At 47.3% G+C, this 26,259-nt stretch overlaps 1 protein-coding gene across 1 annotated transcript in view; it reads right to left on the bottom strand.

Annotated features, from left to right (window-relative positions):
- LOC135552141 (FH1/FH2 domain-containing protein 1-like) overlaps nucleotides 1-26,259 on the bottom strand; it is a 186,217-nt gene that overhangs the window by 62,149 nt on the left and 97,809 nt on the right. Inside the window, 5 exon segments of the mRNA XM_064983581.1 lie at nucleotides 3,030-3,140; nucleotides 4,535-4,645; nucleotides 9,457-9,551; nucleotides 12,071-12,176; nucleotides 14,861-14,928. Of these exon segments, the coding sequence (XP_064839653.1) occupies nucleotides 3,030-3,140; nucleotides 4,535-4,645; nucleotides 9,457-9,551; nucleotides 12,071-12,176; nucleotides 14,861-14,928 (491 nt within the window).

The raw sequence follows: 26,259 nt of genomic DNA, 5'->3' as shown, positions 1-26,259 counted from the left end.
GACGACAAGAGCGAGAAGAGCGAGAGAGAGACAGACAAAGAGCGAGAGAGAGACAGACAAAGAGCGAGAGCGAGACAGACAAAGAGCGAGAGCGAGACAGACAAAGAGCGAGAGCGAGACAGACAAAGAGCGAGAGCGAGACAGACAAAGAGCGAGAGAGACAGACAAAGAGCGAGAGAGACAGACAAAGAGCGAGAGCGAGAGACAAAGAGCGAGAGAGAGAGACAAGGAGCGAGAGAGACAGACAAGGAGCGAGAGACAGACAAGGAGCGAGAGAGACAGACAAGGAGCGAGAGACAGACAAGGAGCGAGAGACAGACAAGGAGCGAGAGAGACAGACAAGGAGCGAGAGACAGACAAGGAGCGAGAGAGACAGACAAGGAGCGAGAGACAGACAAAGAGCGAGAGACAGACAAGGAGCGAGAGACAGACAAGGAGCGAGAGACAGACAAGGAGCGAGAGACAGACAAGGAGCGAGAGACAGACAAGGAGCGAGAGACAGACAAGGAGCGAGAGACAGACAAGGAGCGAGAGACAGACAAGGAGCGAGAGACAGACAAGGAGCGAGAGACAGACAAGGAGCGAGAGACAGACAAGGAGCGAGACAGACAGACAAGCGAGAGACAGACAAGAGCGAGAGACAGACAAGGAGCGAGAGACAGACAAGGAGCGAGAGACAGACAAGGAGCGAGAGACAGACAAGGAGCGAGAGACAGACAAGGAGCGAGAGACAGACAAGGAGCGAGAGACAGACAAGGAGCGAGAGACAGACAAGGAGCGAGAGACAGACAAGGAGCGAGAGACAGACAAGGAGCGAGAGACAGACAAGTAGCGAGAGACAGACAAAGAGCGAGAGACAGACAAAGAGCGAGAGAGACAAAGAGCGAGAGAGAGACAGTCAGAGACAGTCAGAGACAGTCAGAGAGAGTCAGAGAGAGTCAGAGAGAGACAGAGAGAGAGACAGAGACAGAGACACACACAGAGGGAGAGACACAAAGAGAGAGTCATCCTCATGTACAATGAGTTTCTACATTATTTGGTGGTAATTACATTATTCATTGCAACTCAACCTTAACAGTCTAACTAACCTTGTTGATGAGGTTCATGGTTAAGGTGAACAGCTCAGTCTAACCTTGTTGATGAGGTTCATGGTTAAGGTGAACAGCTCAGTCTAACCTTGATGAGGTTCATGGTTAAGGTGAACAGCTCAGTCTAACCTTGTTGATGAGGTTCATGGTTAAGGTGAACAGCTCAGTCTAACCTTGTTGCTGAGGTTCATGGTTAAGGTGAACAGCTCAGTCTAACCTTGTTGATGAGGTTCATGGTTAAGGTGAACAGCTCAGTCTAACCTTGTTGATGAGGTTCATGGTTAAGGTGAACAGCTCAGTCTAACCTTGTTGATGAGGTTCACGGTTAAGGTGAACAGCTCAGTCTAACCTTGTTGATGAGGTTCACGGTTAAGGTGAACAGCTCAGTCTAACCTTGTTGATGAGGTTCACGGTTAAGGTGAACAGCTCAGTCTAACCTTGTTGATGAGGTTCACGGTTAAGGTGAACAGCTCAGTCTAACCTTGTTGATGAGGTTCATGGTTAAGGTGAACAGCTTGGTCTAACCTTGTTGATGAGGTTCATGGTTAAGATGAACAGCTCAGTCTAACCTTGTTGATGAGGTTCATGGTTAAGGTGAACAGCTCAGTCTAACCTTGTTGATGAGGTTCATGGTTAAGGTGAACAGCTCAGTCTAACTAACCTTGTTGATGAGGTTCATGGTTAAGGTGAACAGCTCAGTCTAATCTTGTTGATGAGGTTCATGGTTAAGGTGAACAGCTCAGTCTAACCTTGTTGATGAGGTTCATGGTTAAGGTGAACAGCTCAGTCTAACCTTGTTGATGAAGTTCATGGTTAAGATGAACAGCTCAGTCTAACCTTGTTGATGAGGTTCTGGTTAAGATGAACAGCTCAGTCTAACCTTGTTGATGAGGTTCATGGTTAAGGTGAACAGCTCGGTCTCACCTTGTTGATGAGGTTCATGGTTAAGGTGAATAGCTCAGTCTAACCTTGTTGATGAGGTTCATGTTTAAGGTGAACAGCTCAGTCTAACTAACCTTGTTGATGAGGTTCATGGTTAAGGTGAACAGCTCAGTCTAACTAACCTTGTTGATGAGGTTCATGGTTAAGGTGAACAGCTCAGTCTAACCTTGTTGATGAGGTTCATGGTTAAGATGAACAGCTCAGTCTAACCTTGTTGATGAGGTTCATGGTTAAGATGAACAGCTCAGTCTAACCTTGTTGATGAGGTTCATGGTTAAGGTGAACAGCTCAGTCTAACCTTGTTGATGAGGTTCATGGTTAAGATGAACAGCTCAGTCTAACCTTGTTGATGAGGTTCACGGTTAAGGTGAACAGCTCAGTCTAACCTTGTTGATGAGGTTCATGGTTAAGGTGAACAGCTCAGTCTAACCTTGTTGATGAGGTTCACGGTTAAGGTGAACAGCTCAGTCTAACCTTGTTGATGAGGTTCACGGTTAAGGTGAACAGCTCAGTCTAACCTTGTTGATGAGGTTCACGGTTAAGGTGAACAGCTCAGTCTAACCTTGTTGATGAGGTTCACGGTTAAGGTGAACAGCTCAGTCTAACCTTGTTGATGAGGTTCATGGTTAAGATGAACAGCTCAGTCTAACCTTGTTGATGAGGTTCATGGTTAAGGTGAACAGCTCAGTCTAACCTTGTTGATGAGGTTCATGGTTAAGGTGAACAGCTCAGTCTAACCTTGTTGATGAGGTTCATGGTTAAGGTGAACAGCTCAGTCTAACCTTGTTGATGAGGTTCATGGTTAAGGTGAACAGCTCAGTCTAACCTTGTTGATGAGGTTCATGGTTAAGCTGAACAGCTCAGTCTAACCTTGATGAGGTTCATGGTTAAGGTGAACAGCTCAGTCTAACCTTGTTGATGAGGTTCATGGTTAAGATGAACAGCTCAGTCTAACCTTGTTGATGAGGTTCATGGTTAAGGTGAACAGCTCAGTCTAACCTTGTTGATGAGGTTCATGGTTAAGATTAACAGCTCGGTGTCCGATCCGTTCTTCTCCTCCAGGATGTCTGTCAGGTATGACCACGGCTTCACAGCTGTAGATACAGAGAGCTAGAGTAGTCATGTACACACACACACTTAGATGAATCTGACACACACCTAACTCGCAGATAGACATGCCCGGACATTAGACCGCTGGAAATCTGTCCTTTGGTCTGATGAGTACACATTTGTGATTTTTGGTTCCAACCGCCGTTTCTTTGTGAGACGTGCTGTGGGTGAACGGATGATCTCTGAATGTGTGGTTCCCACCGTGAAGCATGGAGGAGGAGGGGGTGTGGGGGTGCTTTGCTCGTGACACTGTCATTGATTTATTTACAAATCAAGGCACACTTAACCAGCAAGGCTACCACAGTATTCTGCAACAATATGCCATCCCATCTGGTTTGCACTTAGTGGGACTATCATTTGTTTTTCAGCAGGACAATGACCCAACACACCTCCAGGCTGTGTAAGGGCGTTTTGACCAAGAAGGAGAGTGATGGAGTGCTGCATCAGATGTCCTGGCCTCCACAATCACGACCTCAACCCAAATGAGATGGTTTGGGATGAGTTGGACCGCAGAGTGAAAGAAAAGCAGCCAACAAGTGCTCAGCATATGTGGGAATTCCATCAAGACTGTTGGAAAGGCATTCCAGGTGAAGGAATGCCAAGAGTGCGCACAGCTGTCATCAAGGCAAAGGGCGGCTCCTTTGAAGAATCTCAAATATATTTTGATTTGTTTAACCTTTTTTGGTTACTACATGATTCCATATGTGTTATTTCATAGTTCTGATGTCTTCACTATTATTCTACAACAATTATTCTACAATGTAGAAAATAGTAAAAAAATAAAGAAAAACCTTTGAATGAGAAGTAAACGTTTAACCGGCCAGTCAGTCAGTCCAAAGTCCAGTCAGTCAGTCCAAAGTCCAGTCAGTCAGTCTAAAGTCCAGTCAGTCAGTCAGTCAGTCAGTCTAAAGTCCAGTCAGTCAGTCAGTCAGTCAGTCTAAAGTCCAGTCAGTCAGTCAGTCAGTCAGTCTAAAGTCCAGTCAGTCAGTCAGTCAGTCTAAAGTCCAGTCAGTCAGTCAGTCAGTCTAAAGTCCAGTCAGTCAGTCTAAAGTCCAGTCAGTCAGTCAGTCAGTCTAAAGTTCAGTCAGTCAGTCTCGTCCAGTCAGTCAGTCCAGTCAGTCAGTCCAGTTGAGAAGCTGTCTTTCTACAGACCATCTAATCTCAGTTGATTCATCGGTACACTGTTCACAGCAGGTACAACACGGTGCAGTGAAATGAAACAAGCTCCTTCAGTCGAACAGCATTTTGTCTGTAGTGTGTGTGACTGTGTGTGTGTGTGTGTGTGTGTGTGTGTGTGTGTGTGTGTGTATACCTCTCTTGCCATCCAGTGTTGACAGCCTGGATAAGTAGAACAGCACTGTGTGTGTGTGTGTGTGTGTGTATGTGTGTAGAACTCTCTTGCCGTCCACAGTGTTGACAGCCTGGATAAGTAGAGGACTGTTCAACTCTGTGTACTCTACAAACACTATCAGGAGCTTCAGAGCGGTCTTCACCACCAGACGAGACTGGGTGGGGGGAGAGGAGAGAGAGCGAGAGAGCGAGAGAAAGGGAGAGAAAGCGAGAGGGAGAGGGGGATGTTGAGGGAGGAAGGAAAGGAGGGAGTGAGAGAGGGAGAGAGAGGGATGTTGAGGGAGGAAGGAAAGGAGGGAGTGAGAGAGAGGGAGAGAGGGAGAGATGTTGAGGGAGGAAGGAAAGGAGGGAGTGAGAGAGAGAGGGATGTTGAGGGAGGAAGGAAAGGAGGGAGTGAGAGAGGGAGAGAGAGGGATGTTGAGGGAGGAAGGAAAGGAGGGAGTGAGAGAGAGAGGGAGAGAGGGAGAGATGTTGAGGGAGGAAGGAAAGGAGGGTCTTGAGATAGAGAGGGATGTTGAGGGAGGAAGGAAAGGAGGGAGAGAGAGAGGGAGAGAAAGGGAGAGAGGGAGAGAGGGATGTTGAGGGATGTTGAGGGAGGAATGAAAGGAGGAGTGAGAGAGAGAGGGAGAGAGGGAGAGAGAGGGATGTTGAGGGAGGAAGGAAAGGAGGGAGTGAGAGAGCAGAGAGTCAGTTAGACAGTTTCTCCACAAGGTGGCGATATTTCACTTCAAAACACAACATTTCCCATTGAACACAGGGCAAAGAAACCCTGTTTCACTTCGGTCAGTAAAATAACATTGCAGAGTATTCAAAGTATCTACATTTAATTACAATAAGTGAGAGGGGGTGTTCACTACAGGGGGGGGTGTAGTACTCTACAGTGTATTAAACCTCTTCACTACAGTCTAGTGTCTTGAACCTCTTCACTACAGTCTAGTGTCTTGGACCTCTTCACTACAGTCTAGTGTCTTGGACCTCTTCACTACAGTCTAGTGTCTTGGACCTCTTCACTACAGTCTAGTGTCTTGAACCTCTTCACTACAGTCTAGTGTCTTGAACCTCTTCACTACAGTCTAGTGTCTTGAACCTCTTCACTACAGTCTAGTGTCTTGAACCTCTTCACTACAGTCTAGTGTCTTGGACCTCTTCACTACAGTCTAGTGTCTTGAACCTCTTCACTACAGTATAGTGTCTTGGACCTCTTCACTACAGTATAGTGTCTTGGACCTCTTCACTACAGTCTAGTGTCTTGAACCCCTTCACTACAGTATAGTGTCTTGAACCTCTTCACTACAGTATAGTGTCTTGGACCTCTTCACTACAGTCTAGTGTCTTAGACCTCTTCACTACAGTCTAGTGTCTTGAACCTCTTCACTACAGTATAGTGTCTTGGACCTCTTCACTACAGTCTAGTGTCTTGGACCTCTTCACTACAGTATAGTGTCTTGGACCTCTTCACTACAGTCTAGTGTCTTAGACCTCTTCACTACAGTCTAGTGTCTTGAACCTCTTCACTACAGTCTAGTGTCTTGGACCTCTTCACTACAGTCTAGTGTCTTGAACCTCTTCACTACAGTCTAGTGTCTTGAACCTCTTCACTACAGTCTAGTGTCTTGGACCTCTTCACCACAGTCTAGTGTCTTGAACCTCTTCACTACAGTCTAGTGTCTTGAACCTCTTCACCACAGTCTAGTGTCTTGAACCTCTTCACTACAGTATAGTGTCTTGAACCTCTTCACTACAGTCTAGTGTCTTGGACCTCTTCACTACAGTCTAGTGTCTTGAACCTCTTCACTACAGTCTAGTGTCTTGAACCTCTTCACTACAGTCTAGTGTCTTGAACCCCTTCACTACAGTCTAGTGTCTTGAACCCCTTCACTACAGTCTAGTGTCTTGAACCCCTTCACTACAGTATAGTGTCTTGAACCTCTTCACTACAGTATAGTGTCTTAGACCCCTTCACTACAGTCTAGTGTCTTGAACCCCTTCACTACAGTCTAGTGTCTTGAACCCTTCACTACAGTCTAGTGTCTTGAACCTCTTCACTACAGTCTAGTGTCTTGAACCCCTTCACTACAGTCTAGTGTCTTGAACCCCTTCACTACAGTCTAGTGTCTTGAACCCCTTCACTACAGTCTAGTGTCTTGAACCCTTCACTACAGTATAGTGTCTTGAACCTCTTCACTACAGTATAGTGTCTTAGACCTCTTCACTACAGTCTAGTGTCTTGAACCCCTTCACTACAGTCTAGTGTCTTGAACCCCTTCACTACAGTCTAGTGTCTTGAACCTCTTCACTACAGTCTAGTGTCTTGGACCCCTTCACTACAGTCTAGTGTCTTGGACCTCTTCACTACAGTCTAGTGTCTTGGACCTCTTCACTACAGTCTAGTGTCTTGGACCTCTTCACTACAGTCTAGTGTCTTGGACCTCTTCACTACAGTCTAGTGTCTTGGACCTCTTCACTACAGTCTAGTGTCTTGGACCTCTTCACTACAGTCTAGTGTCTTGGACCTCTTCACTACAGTCTAGTGTCTTGGACCTCTTCATTACAGTCTAGTGTCTTGGACCTCTTCACTACAGTCTAGTGTCTTGGACCTCTTCACTACAGTCTAGTGTCTTGGACCTCTTCACTACAGTCTAGTGTCTTGGACCTCATCTCCATCACTACAGTAACAGTCTTCATTCTAACACAGTCTTACGTAACAAGAGTTTCTCACCATATTCTAGTTTCACACCCTGTCCTATCTGTCACACCTCATTGGCTGTTCTCACTTCCTTGTTTAAAAAGGAGATCTGAAATCAGAGCTGTAGCAGCTGCAAGGTGATTGATTTACAGACATTTATTGAGCGAGAGAGTTGCTGAGGGACACGAGTGTTTAAGTCTCTTACAGACATCAGGGGGGCAGGTGTTGGAGGGGGAGGTGACAGACGGACAGTGGGACCTCTTCGACATGACAGACAGTGGGCTCTCCTCTCCGACATGACGGACAGTGGGATCTCTCTCTTCCGACATTACGGACAGTGGGCTTCATCCCCACATTACGGACAGTGGGCTTCCCTCCGGCATTACGGACAGTAGGCTCTCCCCTCCGGCATTACGGACAGTGGCTCTCCCCTCTGGCATTACGGACAGTAGGCTCTCTCCCTCTGGCATTACGGACAGTAGGCTCTCTCCCTCTGGCATTACGGACAGTAGGCTCTCTCCCTCTGGCATTACGGACAGTAGGCTCTCTCCCTCTGGCATTACGGACAGTAGGCTCATTCTCTGGCTTACGGACAGTAGGCTCCCTCTGGCATTACGGACAGTAGGCTCTCTCTGACATTACGGACAGTAGGCCCCTCCTCTGACATTACGGACAGTAGGCCCCCTCCCTCTGACATTACGGACAGTAGGCTCTCTCTGGCATTACGGACAGTAGGCTCTCTCTGACATTACGGACAGTAGGCTCTCTCTGACATTACGGACAGTAGGCTCTCTCCGACATTATGGACAGTAGGCTCTCTCCGACATTACGGACAGTAGGCTCTCTCTGACATTACGGACATTAGGCTCTCTCTGACATTACGGACAGTAGGCCCTCTCTCTGACATTACGGACAGTAGGCTCTCTCCCTCTGACATTACGGACAGTAGGCTGGCTCTGACATTACGGACAGTAGGCCCTCTCTCTGACATTACGGACAGTAGGCTCTCTCTGACATTACGGACAGTAGGCCCTCTCTGACATTACGGACAGTAGGCTCTCTCTGACATTACGGACAGTAGGCCCTCTCTCCATTACGGCATTCTCGACATTACAGTAGGCTCTCATTACGGACAGTAGGCTCTCTCCGGCATTACGGACAGTAGGCTCTCTCTGGCATTACGGACAGTAGGCTCTCTCTGGCATTACGGACAGTAGGCTCTCTCCGGCATTACGGACAGTAGGCTCTCCCCCTCCGACATTACGGACAGTAGGCTCTCTCCGACATTACGGACAGTAGGCTCTCTCCGACATTACGGACAGTAGGCTCTCTCCGACATTACGGACAGTAGGCTCTCTCTGACATTACGGACAGTAGGCTCTCCCCCTCTGACATTACGGACAGTAGGCCCTCTCTCTGACATTACGGACAGTAGGCCCTCTCTGACATTACGGACAGTAGGCTGGCTCTGACATTACGGACAGTAGGCCCTCTCTGACATTACGGACAGTAGGCTCTCTCTGACATTACGGACAGTAGGCCCTCTCTGACATTACGGACAGTAGGCTCTCCCTCTGACATTACGGACAGTAGGCCTCTCTCTGACATTACGGACAGTAGGCTCTCTCTCTGACATTACGGACAGTAGGCCTCTCTCTGACATTACGGACAGTAGGCTCTCTCCTGGCATTACGGACAGTAGGCTCTCTCGGACAGTAGGCTCTCTCATTGACATTACGGACAGTAGGCTCCCTCTGACATTACGGACAGTAGGCCCTCTCTGACATTACGGACAGTAGGCTCTCTCTGACATTACGGACAGTAGGCTCTCTCTGACATTACGGACAGTAGGCTCTCTCTCTCTGACATTCTCTGACAGTAGGCTAGGCCCCCTCCGACATTACGGACATAGGCCCTACTGACAGTAGGCCCTCTCTGACATTACGGACAGTAGGCCCTCTCTGACAGTAGGCCCTCTCTGACATTACGGACAGTAGGCCCTCTCTCTGACATTACGGACAGTAGGCCCCGTCTGACATTACGGACAGTAGGCCCCCTCTGACATTACGGACAGTAGGCTCTCTTACACAAGTCTGCAAATACGATGATACTTTGAAGGCTTTATTTATTTATTAAAGCGCATAAAAAAATGGTGAAATTAGTTTCCCCCAAACTAGAAACTCACGCGGAGCCTATGATTCAGAGCTAGTGAATGGTGTGTGTGTGTGTGTGTGTGTGTGTGTGTACTGCGGTCAGGTCTCTACTCTATGTAATACCCACCAGACTGCCACTGAGAGTGTAGAGCCACTGAACAGTGTCATTGTGGTCGATCACACCGTTCATCCCATCTACAAACAGCATGATCTGACTGAGGGCTGCAACACAAAGATCAGATTAGGGGCTGCAACACAAAGATCAGATTAGGGGCTGCAACACAAAGATCAGATTCGAGGCTGCAACACAAAGATCAGATTAGGGGCTGCAACACAAGGACCAGATTAGGGGCTGCAACACAAAGATCAGATTCGAGGCTGCAACACAAAGATCAGATTAAAGGCTGCAGCACAAAGATCAGATTAGAGGCTGCAACACAAAGATCAGATTAGGGGCTGCAACACAAAGATCAGATTCGAGGCTGCAACACAAAGATCAGATTAGGGGCTGCAACACAAAGATCAGATTAGGGGCTGCAACACAAAGATCAGATTAGGGGCTGCAACACAAAGATCAGATTCGAGGCTGCAACACAAAGATCAGATTAGGGGCTGCAACACAAGGACCAGATTAAAGTCTGCAACACAAAGATCAGATTAGGGGCTGCAACACAAAGATCAGATTCGAGGCTGCAACACAAAGACCAGATTAGGGGCTGCAACACAAAGACCAGATTAGGGGCTGCAACACAAAAACCAGATTAGGGGCTGCAACACAAAGACCAGATTAAAGGCTGCAACACAAAAATCAGATTAGGGCTGCAACACAAAGACCAGATTAGGGGCTGCAACACAAAGATCAGATTAGGGCTGCAACACAAAGACCAGATTAGGGGCTGCAACACAAAGACACTAAAGCCCTGACGTTCAGTGTCCTCAGTATCAGATACTAAAGCCCTAACGCTCAGTATCACAAAGATGGGGATTAAAAGCCCTAACGCTCAGTATCACGATACTAAAAGCCTTAACGCTCAATCACGATACTAAAAGCCTTAACGCTCAGTATCACGATACTAAAAGCCTTAACGTTCAGTATCACAATACTAAAAGCCTTAACGCTCAGTATCACGATACTAAAAGCCTTAACACAAAGTATCACGATACTAAAAGCCTTAACGCTCAGTATCGCGATACTAAAAGCCTTAACGATCAGTAGAGGCTGATACTACAAAGCCTTAACGCTCATTATCACGATACTAAAAGCCTTAACGCTCAGTATCAGATACTAAAGCCCTAACGCTCGGATGTCACGATACTAAAGCCCTAGATTAAAGTCTGTATCACGATACTAAAAGCCTTAACGATTCGAGGCATATCGATACTAAAAGCCTTAATGTTCAGTATCAACGAGACTAAAGCCTTAACGCTCAGTATCACGATACTAAAAGCCTTAACGTTCAGTATCACGATTAAAGCCTTAACACAAAGATCACGATACTAAAAGCCTTAATGTTCAGTATCACGATACTAAAAGCCTTAACGATTCAGTATCACGACACTAAAAGCCTTAACGCTCAGTATCACGATACTAAAGCCCACAAACGATTCAGTATCACGATACTAAAGCCTTAACGTTCAGTATCACGATACTAAAGCCCTAACGTTCAGTATCACGATACTAAAGCCTTAACAAAAATCAGTATCACGATACTAAAGCCCTAATGTTCAGTATCACGATACTAAAGCCCTGAGATTCAGTATCCTCAGTATCACGATACTAAAGCCCTAACGTTCAGTATCACGATACTAAAAGCCTTAACGTTCAGTATCATGATACTAAAGCCCTAACGTTCAGTATCACGATACTAAAAGCCTTAACGTTCAGTATCACGATACTAAATCCCTAATGTTCAGCGTCCTCAGTATCTTTGTTCTGCTCGTTAACAGTAATAATTGTAGAAGTATCGAGGTATTTATTTCTAACCCTCTTACTGTGTAACGTTCATTGCAAACTTGTTCTGAAATATTTACGCCTGAGAAAACTATAAAAAGTGATATATAAGGTAGGTGAGTCTGTTAGATGAGTGGGGCAGGCAGGTAGTCTAGTGGTTAGAGCATTAGACTGGTAACCAAAAGGTTGCTGGATCTAATCCCTGAGCTGACAAGGTAAAAATTATGTTGTTCTGCCCCCTGAACAAGGCAGTTAACCCACTGTTCCCCTGAACAAGGCAGTTAACCCACTGTTCACCTGAACAAGGCAGTTAACCCACTGTTCCCCTGAACAAGGCAGTTAACCCACTGTGCCCCTGAACAAGGCAGTTAACCCACTGTGCCCCTGAACAAGGCAGTTAACCCACTGTTCCCCTGAACAAAGCAGTTAACCCACTGTGCCCCTGAACAAGGCTGTTAACCCACTGTGCCCTGAACAAGGCAGTTAACCCACTGTTCCCCTGAACAAGGCAGTTAACCCACTGTGCCCCTGAACGAGGCAGTTAACCCACTGTGCCCCTGAACAAGGCAGTTAACCCACTGTGCCCCTGAACAAGGCAGTTAACCCACTGTGCCCCTGAACAAGGCAGTTAACCCACTGTGCCCCTGAACAAGGCAGTTAACCCACTGTTCCCCTGAACAAGGCAGTTAACCCACTGTTCCCGGCAGGCTGTCATTGTAAATAAGAATCTGTTCTTAACTGACTTGTCTAGTTAATTAAAAGGTTAAATGATTGTTGAGATCGTACTCACCTCGGAGAATGTAGTTCTGGTAGTTGTGGTCTGCCTCCGTTCCAACCTTGATGAAACACGTCAAGCCTTCTGAATTCACGAACTCTGGCACCAGGTCTTTATCGTCCTACCACACACCACAACCACACAGCAGATTGTTAACAGAGAGGATACCATGCCATAGACACCCTGCATAGACGCAGTCTAGACCCCAGACAGACAGTTAATGTTCCCCGCACACTAGAGGAGTGTGTTGCAACCGAGGACAGATGATTCTTTACGGGCTTCAGCACTCAGCCGCCCCGCTTGTGTGGCCTAACGCTGAGCTGCTTCTAGATGTTTCCACTTCACAATAACAGCTGGGCCATTCTACTGCCAATGTTTGTCTAAGTATCTCAAAATCATTGTCATGTAGTTAATCAAAACTCTATCCAAAATAGTAAATTTTTATTTATTTCACCTTTATTTAACCAGGTAGGCAAGTTGAGAACAAGTTCTCATTTACAATTGCGACCTGACAAATGACAAACCTAAAAAGTAACTTCTGTTGCCATTGGAAAATATGTATCTCACCAGCAACATTGTATCAACTATTAACTAAAAATGGCTCCAACCTGAAGGTCTCACCAGTAAACTAGCAACATTGTATCAACTATTAACTAAAAATGGCTCCAGCCTGAAGGTCTCACCAGTAAACTAGCAACATTGTATCAACTATTAACTAAAAATGGCTCCAACCTGAAGGTCTCACCAGTAAACTAGCAACATTGTATCAACTATTAACTAAAAATGGCTCCAGCCTGAAGGTCTCACCAGTAAACTAGCAACATTGTATCAACTATTAACTAAAAATGGCTCCAACCTGAAGGTCTCACCAGTAAACTAGCAACATTGTATCAACTAAAAATGGCTCCAGCCTGAAGGTCTCACCAGTAAACTAGCAACATTGTATCAACTATTAACTAAAAATGGCTCCAGCCTGAAGGTCTCACTAGCAACATTGTATCAACTATCCTGGTCCCTCAGAGCTCTGGACAGACACAGCTGGAGACCATTCGATCAAGGTGATAAGAAGCGGTGCTTGACCTTTGGCAGGAGGTCACGGAGCCGGGACCCGGCACCTCAAACATGTTCTACAGCTGGAGCTCCTGTTCCCTCATATCGAATATTAGCTATTTCCTGTCCCTAAATATAAAGACGGATTCCTAAATATAAAGACGGTACCAGCACCCAGAAATGAGTACCGGGTAACCTGTTTCAGTCCAAGTCAAGCACTGATAGGTAGTAGTCAGGTAGGTCCCTGTTTGAGGACGTTTCCACTGGATCAGAGCTGGACACATTGCCCTGCTTCACGCTGCTGAGTGGTTCTGGAAGAGGGAGAGACCGCTGGGAAGGTTTTTCAACGTCCACGAGGAACTATTGTCATTCTCAACAGATGTAAAACAAACAAACAAACTGGTTGCTTCTCCACACAACCCTATTGGGGACACGCATGTTTGCTTCTCCACAACCCTATTGGGGACACGCCTGTTTGCTTCTCCACAACCCTATTGGGGACACGCCTGTTTGCTTCTCCACAACCCTATTGGGGACACGCCTGTTTGCTTCTCCACAACCCTATTGGGGACACGCCTGTTTGCTTCTCCACAACCCTATTGGGGACACGCCTGTTTGCTTCTCCACAAATTGGGGACACGCCTGTTTGCTTCTCCACAACCCTATTGGGGACACGCCTGTTTGCTTCTCCACAACCCTATTGGGGACACGCCTGTTTGCTTCTCCACAACCCTATTGGGGACACGCCCGTTTGCATCCCACACAACCCTATTGGGGACACGCCCTGCACGTCTACTTCAATTATCAAGCCTTCATCTCTCAAATGATTACAATGAAGTCTCTGGCATGACTGGTATGCGCCCCCCCTCACTCACTCTTCCCCATCCCCCTCTCTCTCTCCCAGTCTTCCCCCATCCCCCTCTCTCTCTCCCAGTCTCCCCCCTCTCTCCCCCTCTTTCACCACTCTCTACCGCCCGTCTCCCCCTCTCTCCCCATCTCCCCCTCCCTCACTCACTCTTCCCCCTCGCTCTCTCTCTCTCCCAGTCTCCCCCTCTCTCCCCAAGTCTCCCTCTCTCTCTCCCCCTCTTTCACCACTCTCTACCGCCCGTCTCCCCCTCTCTCCCATCTCCCCCTCCCTCTCTCCCCACCCCCAGTCTCCATTCTTCCAGGTTCCTCTGTTCCAGTCCTATCAGACAGAGAGTAGAGCCTATTCCACTGGCCCTGTTGGCACCAGCTCACAGAGAGAGGAGGAGGAGGGAGGATGGTGGATGTGATGAGGAGAGAATCAGCACATGTTTAATAGACGGTGGGTGGGACTCAGTCATGTCTAGTATTGGATTTGGCCCAAACATAACAATTTGTAATTAGAACAAAAAGTTAAATACTTTGCCAAATTTTGACAATTTTATTGGTCTCTGCCAGAGATAATATACTGGTCTCTGCCAGAGATAATATACTGGTCTCTGCCAGAGATAATATACTGGTCTCTGCCAGAGATAATATACTGGTCTCTGCCAGAGATAATATACTGGTCTCTGCCAGAGATAATATACTGGTCTCTGCCAGAGATAATATACTGGTCTCTGCCAGAGATAATATACTGGTCTCTGCCAGAGATAATATACTGGTCTCTGCCAGAGATAATATACTGGTCTCTGCCAGAGATAATATACTGGTCTCTACTATAGATAATATACTGGTCCTAACCATAGATAATATACTGGTCCTAACCAGAGATAATATACTGGTCTTTACCTGGAAGAGCTGCTTGAGGGAGAACAGGGACCTCCGGAGTTCAGGTCCATGAGAGTTGTACAGCTTCTCTGAAAGAGATCAAAGTGATGAGGTTAACAAAAACATCCCACACTACCCGGGAAACATCTCACACAACGTCCCACGCCACCGGGGAGACGTCCCGCGCCACCGGGGAGACGACCCGCGCCACCGGGGAGACGTCCCCGCGCCACGCCACCGGGGAGACGTCCCCGCGCCACGCCACCGGGGAGACGACCCCGCGCCACGCCACAGGGGGAGACGTCCCCGCGCCACGCCACAGGGGGAGACGACCCCGCGCCACCGGGAGACGACCCCGCGCCACCGGGAGACGACGCCACCGGGGAGACGACCCCGCGCCACCGGGGAGACGACCCCGCGCCACCGGGAGACGACCCCGCGCCACCGGGGAGACGCCCCGCGCCACCGGGAGACGCCCGCGCCACCCGGGAGACCCACGCCACCGTGGAGACGCCCACGCCACCGTGAGACGCCACGCCACCGTGGAGAGACGCCCACGCCACCCGGGAGACGCCCCACGCCACCGGGGAGAATAATCAGATTAAAAAGGTTCATGTTCTCTGGTTGAAGTAACAAATCCATGAACCAGGGAACTCATGGGAATAAACGCTTAAATGCTACAAATAACCTACAGGATGCATCGCCCCCCCCCTTAGAGCAGTGAGTGGGGTTGTTTAGATAAGTGTAGTGTTGAGTAAAGGGGTTACCCCCCCTTAGAGCAGTGGGGTTGTTTAGATAGGTCTACTGTAGTGTTTAGTAAAGGGGTTACCCCCCCTCCCCTTAGAGCAGTGGGGTTGTTTAGATAGGTCTACTGTAGTGTTTAGTATAGGGGTTTCCCCCCCCCCCTTAGAGCAGTGGGGTTGTTTAGATAGGTCTACTGTAGTGTTTAGTAAAGGGGTTACCCCCCCCCTTAGAGCAGTGGGGTTGTTTAGATAGGTCCACTGTAGTGTTTAGTAAAGGGTTACCCCCCCCCCCCCTTTAGAGCAGTGGGGTTGTTTAGATAGGTCCACTGTAGTGTTTAGTAAAGGGGTTACCCCCCCCCCCTTAGAGCAGTGGGGTTGTTTAGATAGGTCTACTGTAGTGTTTAGTAAAGGGGTTACCCCCTTAGAGCAGTGGGGTTGTTTAGATAGGTCTACTGTAGTGTTTAGTAAAGGGGTTACCCCCCCCCTTAGAGCAGTGGGGTTGTTTAGATAGGTCCACTGTAGTGTTTAGTAAAGGGGTTACCCCCCCCCCCTTAGAGCAGTGGGGTTGTTTAGATAGGTCTACTGTAGTGTTTAGTAAAGGGGTTACCCCCCCCTTAGAGCAGTGGGGTTGTTTAGATAGGTCTACTGTAGTGTTTAGTAAAGGGGTTACCCCCCCCTTAGAGCAGTGGGGTTGTTTAGATAGGTCTACTGTAGTGTTTAGTAAAGGGGTTACCCCCTCCCCCTTAGAGAAGTGGGGTTGTTTAGATAGGTCTACTGTAGTGTTTAGTAAAGGGACCCCCCCCCCCCTTAGAGCAGTGGGGTTGTTTAGATAAGTCTACTGTAGTGTTTAGTAAAGGGGTTACCCCCCTCCCCCTTAGAGCAGTGGGGTTGTTTAGATAGGTCCACTGTAGTGTTTAGTAAAGGGGTTACCCCCTCCCCCCTTAGAGCAGTGGGGTTGTTTAGATAGGTCCACTGTAGTGTTTAGTAAAGGGGTTACCCCCCTTAGAGCAGTGGGGTTGTTTAGATAGGTCTACTGTAGTGTTGAGTAAAGGGGTTACCCCCCTCCCCTTAGAGCAGTGGGGTTGTTTAGATAGGTCTACTGTAGTGTTTAGTAAAGGGGTTACCCCCCTTAGAGCAGTGGGGTTGTTTAGATAGGTCCACTGTAGTGTTTAGTAAAGGGGTTACCCCCCCTTAGAGCAGTGGGGTTGTTTAGATAGGTCTACCCCCCCCTTAGAGCAGTGGGGTTGTTTAGATAGGTCTACTGTAGTGTTTAGTAAAGGGGTGACCCCCCTCCCCTTAGAGCAGTGGGTTGTTTAGATAGGTCTACTGTAGTGTTTAGTAAAGGGGTTACCCCCCCCCTTAGAGCAGTGGGTTGTTTAGATAGGTCTACTGTAGTGTTTAGTAAAGGGGTGACCCCCTCCCCTTAGAGCAGTGGGGTTGTTTAGATAGGTCTACTGTAGTGTTTAGTAAAGGGGTTACCCCCCCCCCCCCCCTTAGAGCAGTGGGGTTGTTTAGATAGGTCTACTGTAGTGTTTAGTAAAGGGGTGACCCCCCCCCCCTTAGAGCAGTGGGGTTGTTTAGATAGGTCTACTGTAGTGTTTAGTAAAGGGGTTACCCCCCCTTAGAGCAGTGGGGTTGTTTAGATAGGTCTACTGTAGTGTTTAGTAAAGGGGTGACCCCCCTCCCCTTAGAGCAGTGGGGTTGTTTAGATAGGTCTACTGTAGTGTTTAGTAAAGGGGTTACCCCCCCCCTTAGAGCAGTGGGGTTGTTTAGATAGGTCTACTGTAGTGTTTAGTAAAGGGGTTACCCCCCCCCTTAGAGCAGTGGGGTTGTTTAGATAGGTCTACTGTAGTGTTTAGTAAAGGGGTTTCCCCTTAGAGCAGTGGGGTTGTTTAGATAGGTCTACTGTAGTGTTTAGTAAAGGGGTTACCCCCCCCCCCCTTAGAGCAGTGGGGTTGTTTAGATAGGTCTACTGTAGTGTTTAGTAAAGGGTTACCCCCCCCTTAGAGCAGTGGGGTTGTTTAGATAGGTCTACTGTAGTGTTTAGTAAAGGGGTTACCCCCCTTAGAGCAGTGGGGTTGTTTAGATAGGTCTACTGTAGTGTTTAGTAAAGGGGTTACCCCCCCCCCTTAGAGCAGTGGGGTTGTTTAGATAGGTCTACTGTAGTGTTTAGTAAAGGGGTTACCCCCCTTAGAGCAGTGGGGTTGTTTAGATAGGTCTACTGTAGTGTTTAGTAAAGGGGTTACCCCCCCCCCCTTAGAGCAGTGGGGTTGTTTAGATAGGTCTACTGTAGTGTTTAGTAAAGGGGTTACCCCCCTTAGAGCAGTGGGGTTGTTTAGATAGGTCTACTGTAGTGTTTAGTAAAGGGGTTACCCCCCCCCCTTAGAGCAGTGGGGTTGTTTAGATAGGTCTACTGTAGTGTTTAGTAAAGGGGTTACCCCCTTAGAGCAGTGGGGTTGTTTAGATAGGTCTACTGTAGTGTTTAGTAAGGGGTTACCCCCCCCCTCCCCCTTAGAGCAGTGGGGTTGTTTAGATAGGTCTACTGTAGTGTTTAGTAAAGGGGTTACCCCCCCCCCTTAGAGCAGTGGGGTTGTTTAGATAGGTCTACTGTAGTGTTTAGTAAAGGGGTTACCCCCCTCCCCCCCTTAGAGCAGTGGGGTTGTTTAGATAGGTCTACTGTAGTGTTTAGTAAAGGGGTTACCCCCCCCCCCCCTTAGAGCAGTGGGGTTGTTTAGATAGGTCCACTGTAGTGTTTTAGTTACCCCCTTAGAGCAGTGGGGTTGTTTAGATAGGTCTACTGTAGTGTTTAGTAAAGGGGTTACCCCCTCCCCCCTTAGAGCAGTGGGGTTGTTTAGATAGGTCTACTGTAGTGTTTAGTAAAGGGGTTACCCCCCCCCCCTTAGGACAGTGGGGTTGTTTAGATAGGTCTACTGTAGTGTTTAGTAAAGGGGTTACCCCCCCCCCTTAGAGCAGTGGGGTTGTTTAGATAGGTCTACTGTAGTGTTTAGTAAAGGGGTTACCCCCCCCCCCTTAGAGCAGTGGGGTTGTTTAGATAGGTCTACTGTAGTGTTTAGTAAAGGGGTTATTCCCCCCCCCCCTTAGAGCAGTGGGGTTGTTTAGATAGGTCTACTGTAGTGTTTAGTAAAGGGGTTACCCCCCCTTAGAGCAGTGGGGTTGTTTAGATAGGTCTACTGTAGTGTTTAGTAAAGGGGTTACCCCCCCTTAGAGCAGTGGGGTTGTTTAGATAGGTCTACTGTAGTGTTTAGTAAAGGGGTTACCCCCCCCCCCCCTTAGAGCAGTGGGGTTGTTTAGATAGGTCTACTGTAGTGTTTAGTAAAGGGGTTACCCCCCCCCCCTTAGAGCAGTGGGGTTGTTTAGATAGGTCTACTGTAGTGTTTAGTAAAGGGGTTACCCCCCTCCCCCCTTAGAGCAGTGGGGTTGTTTAGATAGGTCTACTGTAGTGTTTAGTAAAGGGGTTACCCCTCCCCCCTTAGAGCAGTGGGGTTGTTTAGATAGGTCTACTGTAGTGTTTAGTAAAGGGGTTACCCCCCTCTCCCCCCCTTAGAGCAGTGGGGTTGTTTAGATAGGTCTACTGTAGTGTTTAGTGGGTACCCCCCCCCCCCTTAGACAGTGGGGTTGTTTAGATAGGTCTACTGTAGTGTTTAGTAAAGGAGTTACCCCCCCCCCCCCTTAGAGCAGTGGGGTTGTTTAGATAGGTCTACTGTAGTGTTTAGTAAAGGGGTCTGTACACTGATCTACAGGTCCTCCATGTCCATGTGATTCATTTGGGAGCTGAAAAGGGAGATCATAAATCAGCACTTCTACTCGGAAACCTTGAGACATGGAGCCTCAAGACTGTAAAGCCCAGATTTAGACTCTGCAGTAGATCAGGTTCAGACCGACAGATAGACACTGAGAGACAGAGCATATCTCCTTTCAGAGAGAGAAACCAGCCTTCTAAACAACTGTCAGAAGATTATGAGTCGTGGCTGTGGTTACACACCGCAGGGGATCCGTGTGTGTGTGTGTGTGTGTGTGTGTGTGTGTGTGTTTGTATAGCAAATATTGTGACACACACACACACACGTCAGCGGTCAGATGTGGTCATAGCAGTAAACCATGCCTGCCGTACTACCACCATTCACTGCTGTCACCATGGATACCAACAACCCTAAGCAACAACACTGAACACCACAAATCAGGCAGTATCTAGTGGCCTATCAGTGTTCAGGAATGTGATTTACACTGATCAGACAGTATCTAGTGGCCTATCAGTGTTCAGGAATGTGATTTACACAGATCAGACAGTATCTAGTGGCCTATCAGTGTTCAGGAATGGGATTTACACTGATCAGACAGTATCTAGTGGCCTATCAGTGTTCAGGAATGTGATTTACACAGATCAGACAGTATCTAGTGGCCTATCAGTGTTCAGGAATGTGATTTACACAGATCAGACAGTATCTAGTGGCCTATCAGTGTTCAGGAATGTGATTTACACAGATCAGACAGTATCTAGTGGCCTATCAGTGTTCAGGAATGTGATTTACATCCTCCCAGACAGTATTAATACTATATGATATCAGTGTTCAGATAAGATCAATACATCAATATGTGATACACATCAGTAACATCCTCCCTAGTGCCTATCAGTACATCAGGAATGTAACATTTACACAGATCAGACAGTATCTAGTGGCCTAACAGTGTTCCCAATGTGATTTAGATCAATACATCACAGTAACATCTAGTCCCTATCAGTGTTCAGCAATGTGATCCTTACACAGATCAGACAGTAACATCTAGTCCTATACGTGTATCAATACATCACAGTAACATCCTTACACAGATCAATACATTATGATAACATCCTCCCTACGATTTACACTGATCAATACACAGTAACATCTAGTGGCCTATCAGATGTAACATCACATGTAACATTTACACAGATCAATACATCTATGATAACATCCTCCCAGTGTTCCAATGTATCAATACACAGATAACATCCTCCCTGGCCTATCAGATCAATACATCACAGTAACATCCTTCTGATCGACAGTAACATCTAGTGGCCTATCAATACATCATGATAACATCCTCCCTACGACCAGATCAATACATGATAACATCCTCCCTAGTGATCAATACATCACAGTAACATTCAGGAATGGGATCAATACACTGATAACATCCCAGACAGTATCAATACTATCAGTAACATTCATGAATATCAATACACAGATAACATATCTAGTGGCCTATCAGTGTTCAGGTAAATCCTCCCTGATTACACAGATCAGACAGTATCAATGGCCTATCAGTGTTCAGCAATGTGATTTACACAGATCAGACAGTATCTAGTGATCTACATCAGATAATGGATATCAATACATTATGATAACATCAGACAGTATCAATACATTATAACATCCTCCCAGTGTATCAATAATCACAGTAACATCCTTACACAGATCACATCAGTATCTAATATCATCAGGAATGTAACATCCTCCCTACGACCTGTATCAATACATATATGATAACATCCTCCCTACGACCAGATCAATACATATGATAACATCCTCCCTAATGAACCAGATCAATACATCATGATAACATCCTCCCTAACGACCCAGATCAATACATCACAGTAACATCCTCCCTACGACCCGTATCAATACATCACGGTAACATCCTCCCTACGACCCATATCAATACATCACGGTAACATCCTCCCTACGACCAGTATCAATACATATGATAACATCCTCCCTACGACCAGATCAATACATCACAGTAACATCCTCCCTACGACCAGATCAATACATCACAGTAACATCCTCCCTACGACCCGATCAATACATCACGGTAACATCCTCCCTACGATCCATGTGTATCAATACTATATGATAACATCCTCCCTACGACCAGATCAATACTATATGATAACATCCTCCCTACGACCAGATCAATACTATATGATAACATCCTCCAGTATCAATACATATGATAACATCCTCCCTACGACCAGTATCAATACATCACAGTAACATCCTCCCTACGACCCGTATCAATACTTCCATGTCATATGATAACATCCTCCCTAATGAACCAGATCAATACTAATATGATAACATCCTCTTCCTCAGATCAATACATCACAGTAACATCCTCGACTACGAGTTCTGTTGTCCAGATCAATACATCACAGTAACATCCTCCCTGGGAAACAGAGTTCTGTTGTCAGATCAATACTATATGATAACATCCTCCCTACGAGTTCTGTTGTCCAGATCAATACTATATGATAACATCCTCCCTACGAGGACCGTATCAATACTATATGATAACATCCTCCCTGGGAAACGAGTTCCCGTATCAATACATCACAGTAACATCCTCCCTACATGGGAAACAGAGTTCCGCAGATCAATACATCACAGGTAACATCCTCCCTACGACCCGTATCAATACATCATGGTAACATCCTCCCTACGACCCGTATCAATACATCATGGGTAACATCCTCCCTACGACCCGTATCTAAAACATGAGGATGCAGCCTCCATGTCATCAGTAGATCCTTTAACAGAGACTGACATGGGAAACTTGCTTGGCTTCTGAACGAGTCACGTCCCCAGACACCAAACAAGCACACAATCAGCATCCATTTAACTCAGGACGACGACCGTGGGGTTTTCCAGAACGGAATATGGACACTTCCTGTTTCTTCCTCTAAGGGGGTCAGAGTTTCTGTTGTCAGGCAGAGTAGAGGACTGACATGGGAAACAGAGTTCTGTTGTCAGGCAGAGTAGAGGACCGACATGGGAAACAGAGTTCTGTTGTCAGGCAGAGTAGAGGACTGACATGGGAAACAGAGTTCTGTTGTCAGGCAGAGTAGAGGACCGACATGGGAAACAGAGTTCTGTTGTCAGGCAGAGTAGAGGACTGACATGGGAAACAGAGTTCTGTTGTCAGGCAGAGTAGAGGACTGACATGGGAAACAGAGTTCTGTTGTCAGGCAGAGTAGAGGACTGACATGGGAAACAGAGTTCTGTTGTCAGGCAGAGTAGAGGACCGACATGGGAAACAGAGTTCTGTTGTCAGGCAGAGTAGAGGACTGACATGGGAAACAGAGTTCTGTTGTCAGGCAGAGTAGAGGACTGACATGGGAAACAGAGTTCTGTTGTCAGGCAGAGTAGAGGACTGACATGGGAAACAGAGTTCTGTTGTCCTGCTTCTCTCTGTTGTCAGGCAGAGTAGAGGACTGACATGGGAAACAGAGTTCTGTTGTCAGGCAGAGTAGAGGACTGACATGGGAAACAGAGTTCTGTTGTCAGGCAGAGTAGAGGACTGACATGGGAAACAGAGTTCTGTTGTCAGGCAGAGTAGAGGACTGACATGGGAAACAGAGTTCTGTTGTCAGGCAGAGTAGAGGACTGACATGGGAAACAGAGTTCTGTTGTCAGGCAGAGTAGAGGACTGACATGGGAAACAGAGTTCTGTTGTCAGGCAGAGTAGAGGACTGACATGGGAAACAGAGTTCTGTTGTCAGGCAGAGTAGAGGACCGACATGGGAAACAGAGTTCTGTTGTCAGGCAGAGTAGAGGACTGACATGGGAAACAGAGTTCTGTTGTCAGGCAGAGTAGAGGACTGACATGGGAAACAGAGTTCTGTTGTCAGGCAGAGTAGAGGACTGACATGGGAAACAGAGTTCTGTTGTCAGGCAGAGTAGAGGACTGACATGGGAAACAGAGTTCTGTTGTCAGGCAGAGTAGAGGACTGACATGGGAAACAGAGTTCTGTTGTCAGGCAGAGTAGAGGACTGACATGGGAAACAGAGTTCTGTTGTCAGGCAGAGTAGAGGACCGACATGGGAAACAGAGTTCTGTTGTCAGGCAGAGTAGAGGACTGACATGGGAAACAGAGTTCTGTTGTCAGGCAGAGTAGAGGACTGACATGGGAAACAGAGTTCTGTTGTCAGGCAGAGTAGAGGACTGACATGGGAAACAGAGTTCTGTTGTCAGGCAGAGTAGAGGACTGACATGGGAAACAGAGTTCTGTTGTCAGGCAGAGTAGAGGACTGACATGGGAAACAGAGTTCTGTTGTCAGGCAGAGTAGAGGACTGACATGGGAAACAGAGTTCTGTTGTCAGGCAGAGTAGAGGACTGACATGGGAAACAGAGTTCTGTTGTCAGGCAGAGTAGAGGACTGACATGGGAAACAGAGTTCTGTTGTCAGGCAGAGTAGAGGACTGACATGGGAAACAGAGTTCTGTTGTCAGGCAGAGTAGAGGACTGACATGGGAAACAGAGTTCTGTTGTCAGGCAGAGTAGAGGACTGACATGGGAAACAGAGTTCTGTTGTCAGGCAGAGTAGAGGACTGACATGGGAAACAGAGTTCTGTTGTCAGGCAGAGTAGAGGACTGACATGGGAAACAGAGTTCTGTTGTCAGGCAGAGTAGAGGACTGACATGGGAAACAGTTCTGTTGTCAGGCAGAGTAGAGGACTGTTCTGTTGTCAGGCAGAGTAGAGGACTGACATGGGAAACAGAGTTCTGTTGTCAGGCAGAGTAGAGGACTGACATGGGAAACAGAGTTCTGTTGTCAGGCAGAGTAGAGGACTGACATGGGAAACAGAGTTCTGTTGTCAGGCAGAGTAGAGGACTGACATGGGAAACAGAGTTCTGTTGTCAGGCAGAGTAGAGGACTGACATGGGAAACAGAGTTCTGTTGTCAGGCAGAGTAGAGGACCGACATGGGAAACAGAGTTCTGTTGTCAGGCAGAGTAGAGGACTGACATGGGAAACAGAGTTCTGTTGTCAGGCAGAGTAGAGGACTGACATGGGAAACAGAGTTCTGTTGTCAGGCAGAGTAGAGGACTGACATGGGAAACAGAGTTCTGTTGTCAGGCAGAGTAGAGGACTGACATGGGAAACAGAGTTCTGTTGTCAGGCAGAGTAGAGGACTGACATGGGAAACAGAGTTCTGTTGTCAGGCAGAGTAGAGGACTGACATGGGAAACAGAGTTCTGTTGTTGTCAGGCAGAGTTCTGTTGTAGAGGACTGACATGGGAAACAGAGTTCTGTTGTCCTGCTTCTCTCTGTTCTCAGGCAGAGTAGACTCCTCATTTGGCCTCCTTTCCTTCCAGTTCTCTGCTGCCAGTGACTGGAACGTATTGCAAAAATCGCTGAAGTTGGAGACTTATTTCGCTCACTAACTTTAAACATCAACTATCTGAGCAGCGAACCGATCGCTGCAGCTGTACATAGTCCATCTCTCATGTGAGCGCATACCATCTATTGGCACAATGGAGAGTTCACATCTCGTCCCGTGTTCTATGATTCTGATAGTCCATCTGTAAATAGCCCACCCAATCTACCTACCTTATCCCCATACTGTTTTTATTTACTTTTCTGCTCTTTTGCACACCAGTATCTCTACTTACACATCATCATCTGCTCCTCCATCACTCCAGTGTTAATCTGCTAAATTGTAATTATTCGCTCCTATTGGCCTATTTATTGCCTACCTTATCATGCCTTTTGCACACACTGTATATCGACTTTATTTTCTCTACTGTGTCATTGACTTGTTTATGGTGTTATTGACTTGTTTATTGTTTGCTCCATGCGTAACTCTGTGTTGTTGTTTGTGTCGAACTGCTTTGCTTTATCTTGGTCAGGGTCGAAGGTACTACGAAGGAATGTTTAAAAAATATTGGATTGTTCAGCAACTGTCTACCGTTGTCCTGCTTGAACTGACAGTGCCATCCAAGTCTTAGATACATGGGTTCATGTTGTGCTACGACGTCAGGTAAAACCCATCCCGATAACAGAACACTGAGCTAAAAGAGATGACAGCACAGTGCAGGAAGCAGAGTTCACACTAAGAGGAGCTGAGGAAGGAAAGGAAGGAAGGAAAGGAAGGAAGGAAGTGGGGGGTGGACAGGTACAGAGAACAGAGGCCAGTAGGGGCCAGAACAGCCCAAAGAGGCCAGAGTACAGAGAGAGACCAGTAGGGGCCAGAACAGCCCAAAGAGGCCAGAGTACAGAGAACCGAGAGGCCAGTAGGGGCCAGAACAGCCCAAAGAGGCCAGAGTACAGAGAGGCCAGTAGGGGCCAGAACAGCCCAAAGAGACCAGAGTACAGAGAACAGTAGAGGCCAGAACAGCCCAAAGAGACCAGAGTACAGAGAACAGAGAGGCCAGTAGGGGCCAGAACAGCCCAAAGAGGCCAGAGAACAGAACAGAGGCCAGTAGGGGCCAGAACAGCCCAAAGAGGCCAGAGTACAGAGAACAGAGAGGCCAGTAGGGGCCAGAACAGCCCAAAGAACAGAGAACAGAGAGGCCAGAAAGCCCAAAGAGCCAGAGTACAGAGAACAGAGAGGCCAGTAGGGGCCAGAACAGCCCAAAGAGGCCAGAGTACAGAGAACAGAGAGGCCAGTAGGGGCCAGAACAGCCCAAAGAGGCCAGAGGCCAGAGAACAGAGAGGCCAGCCCAAAGAGACCAAGTACAGATATTTAGGCCAGTAGGGGGAAAGCCCAAAGAGGCCAGGGAGAGAACAGAAGGCCATTTAGGGGCCAAACAGCCCAAAGAGATTCAGTAAGAAGGCCAGAACAGCCCAAAGAGGCCAGATACAGAGAACATGTTCAGTAGGGGCCAGAACAG

The sequence above is a fragment of the Oncorhynchus masou genome, chromosome 2, assembly GCF_036934945.1.
Source record: "Oncorhynchus masou masou isolate Uvic2021 chromosome 2, UVic_Omas_1.1, whole genome shotgun sequence".
NCBI classification, from domain to species: domain Eukaryota; kingdom Metazoa; phylum Chordata; class Actinopteri; order Salmoniformes; family Salmonidae; genus Oncorhynchus; species Oncorhynchus masou.
The sequence above is the reverse complement of the archived record's forward strand: the minus strand, read 5'-3'. Positions and strand labels throughout refer to the sequence as shown.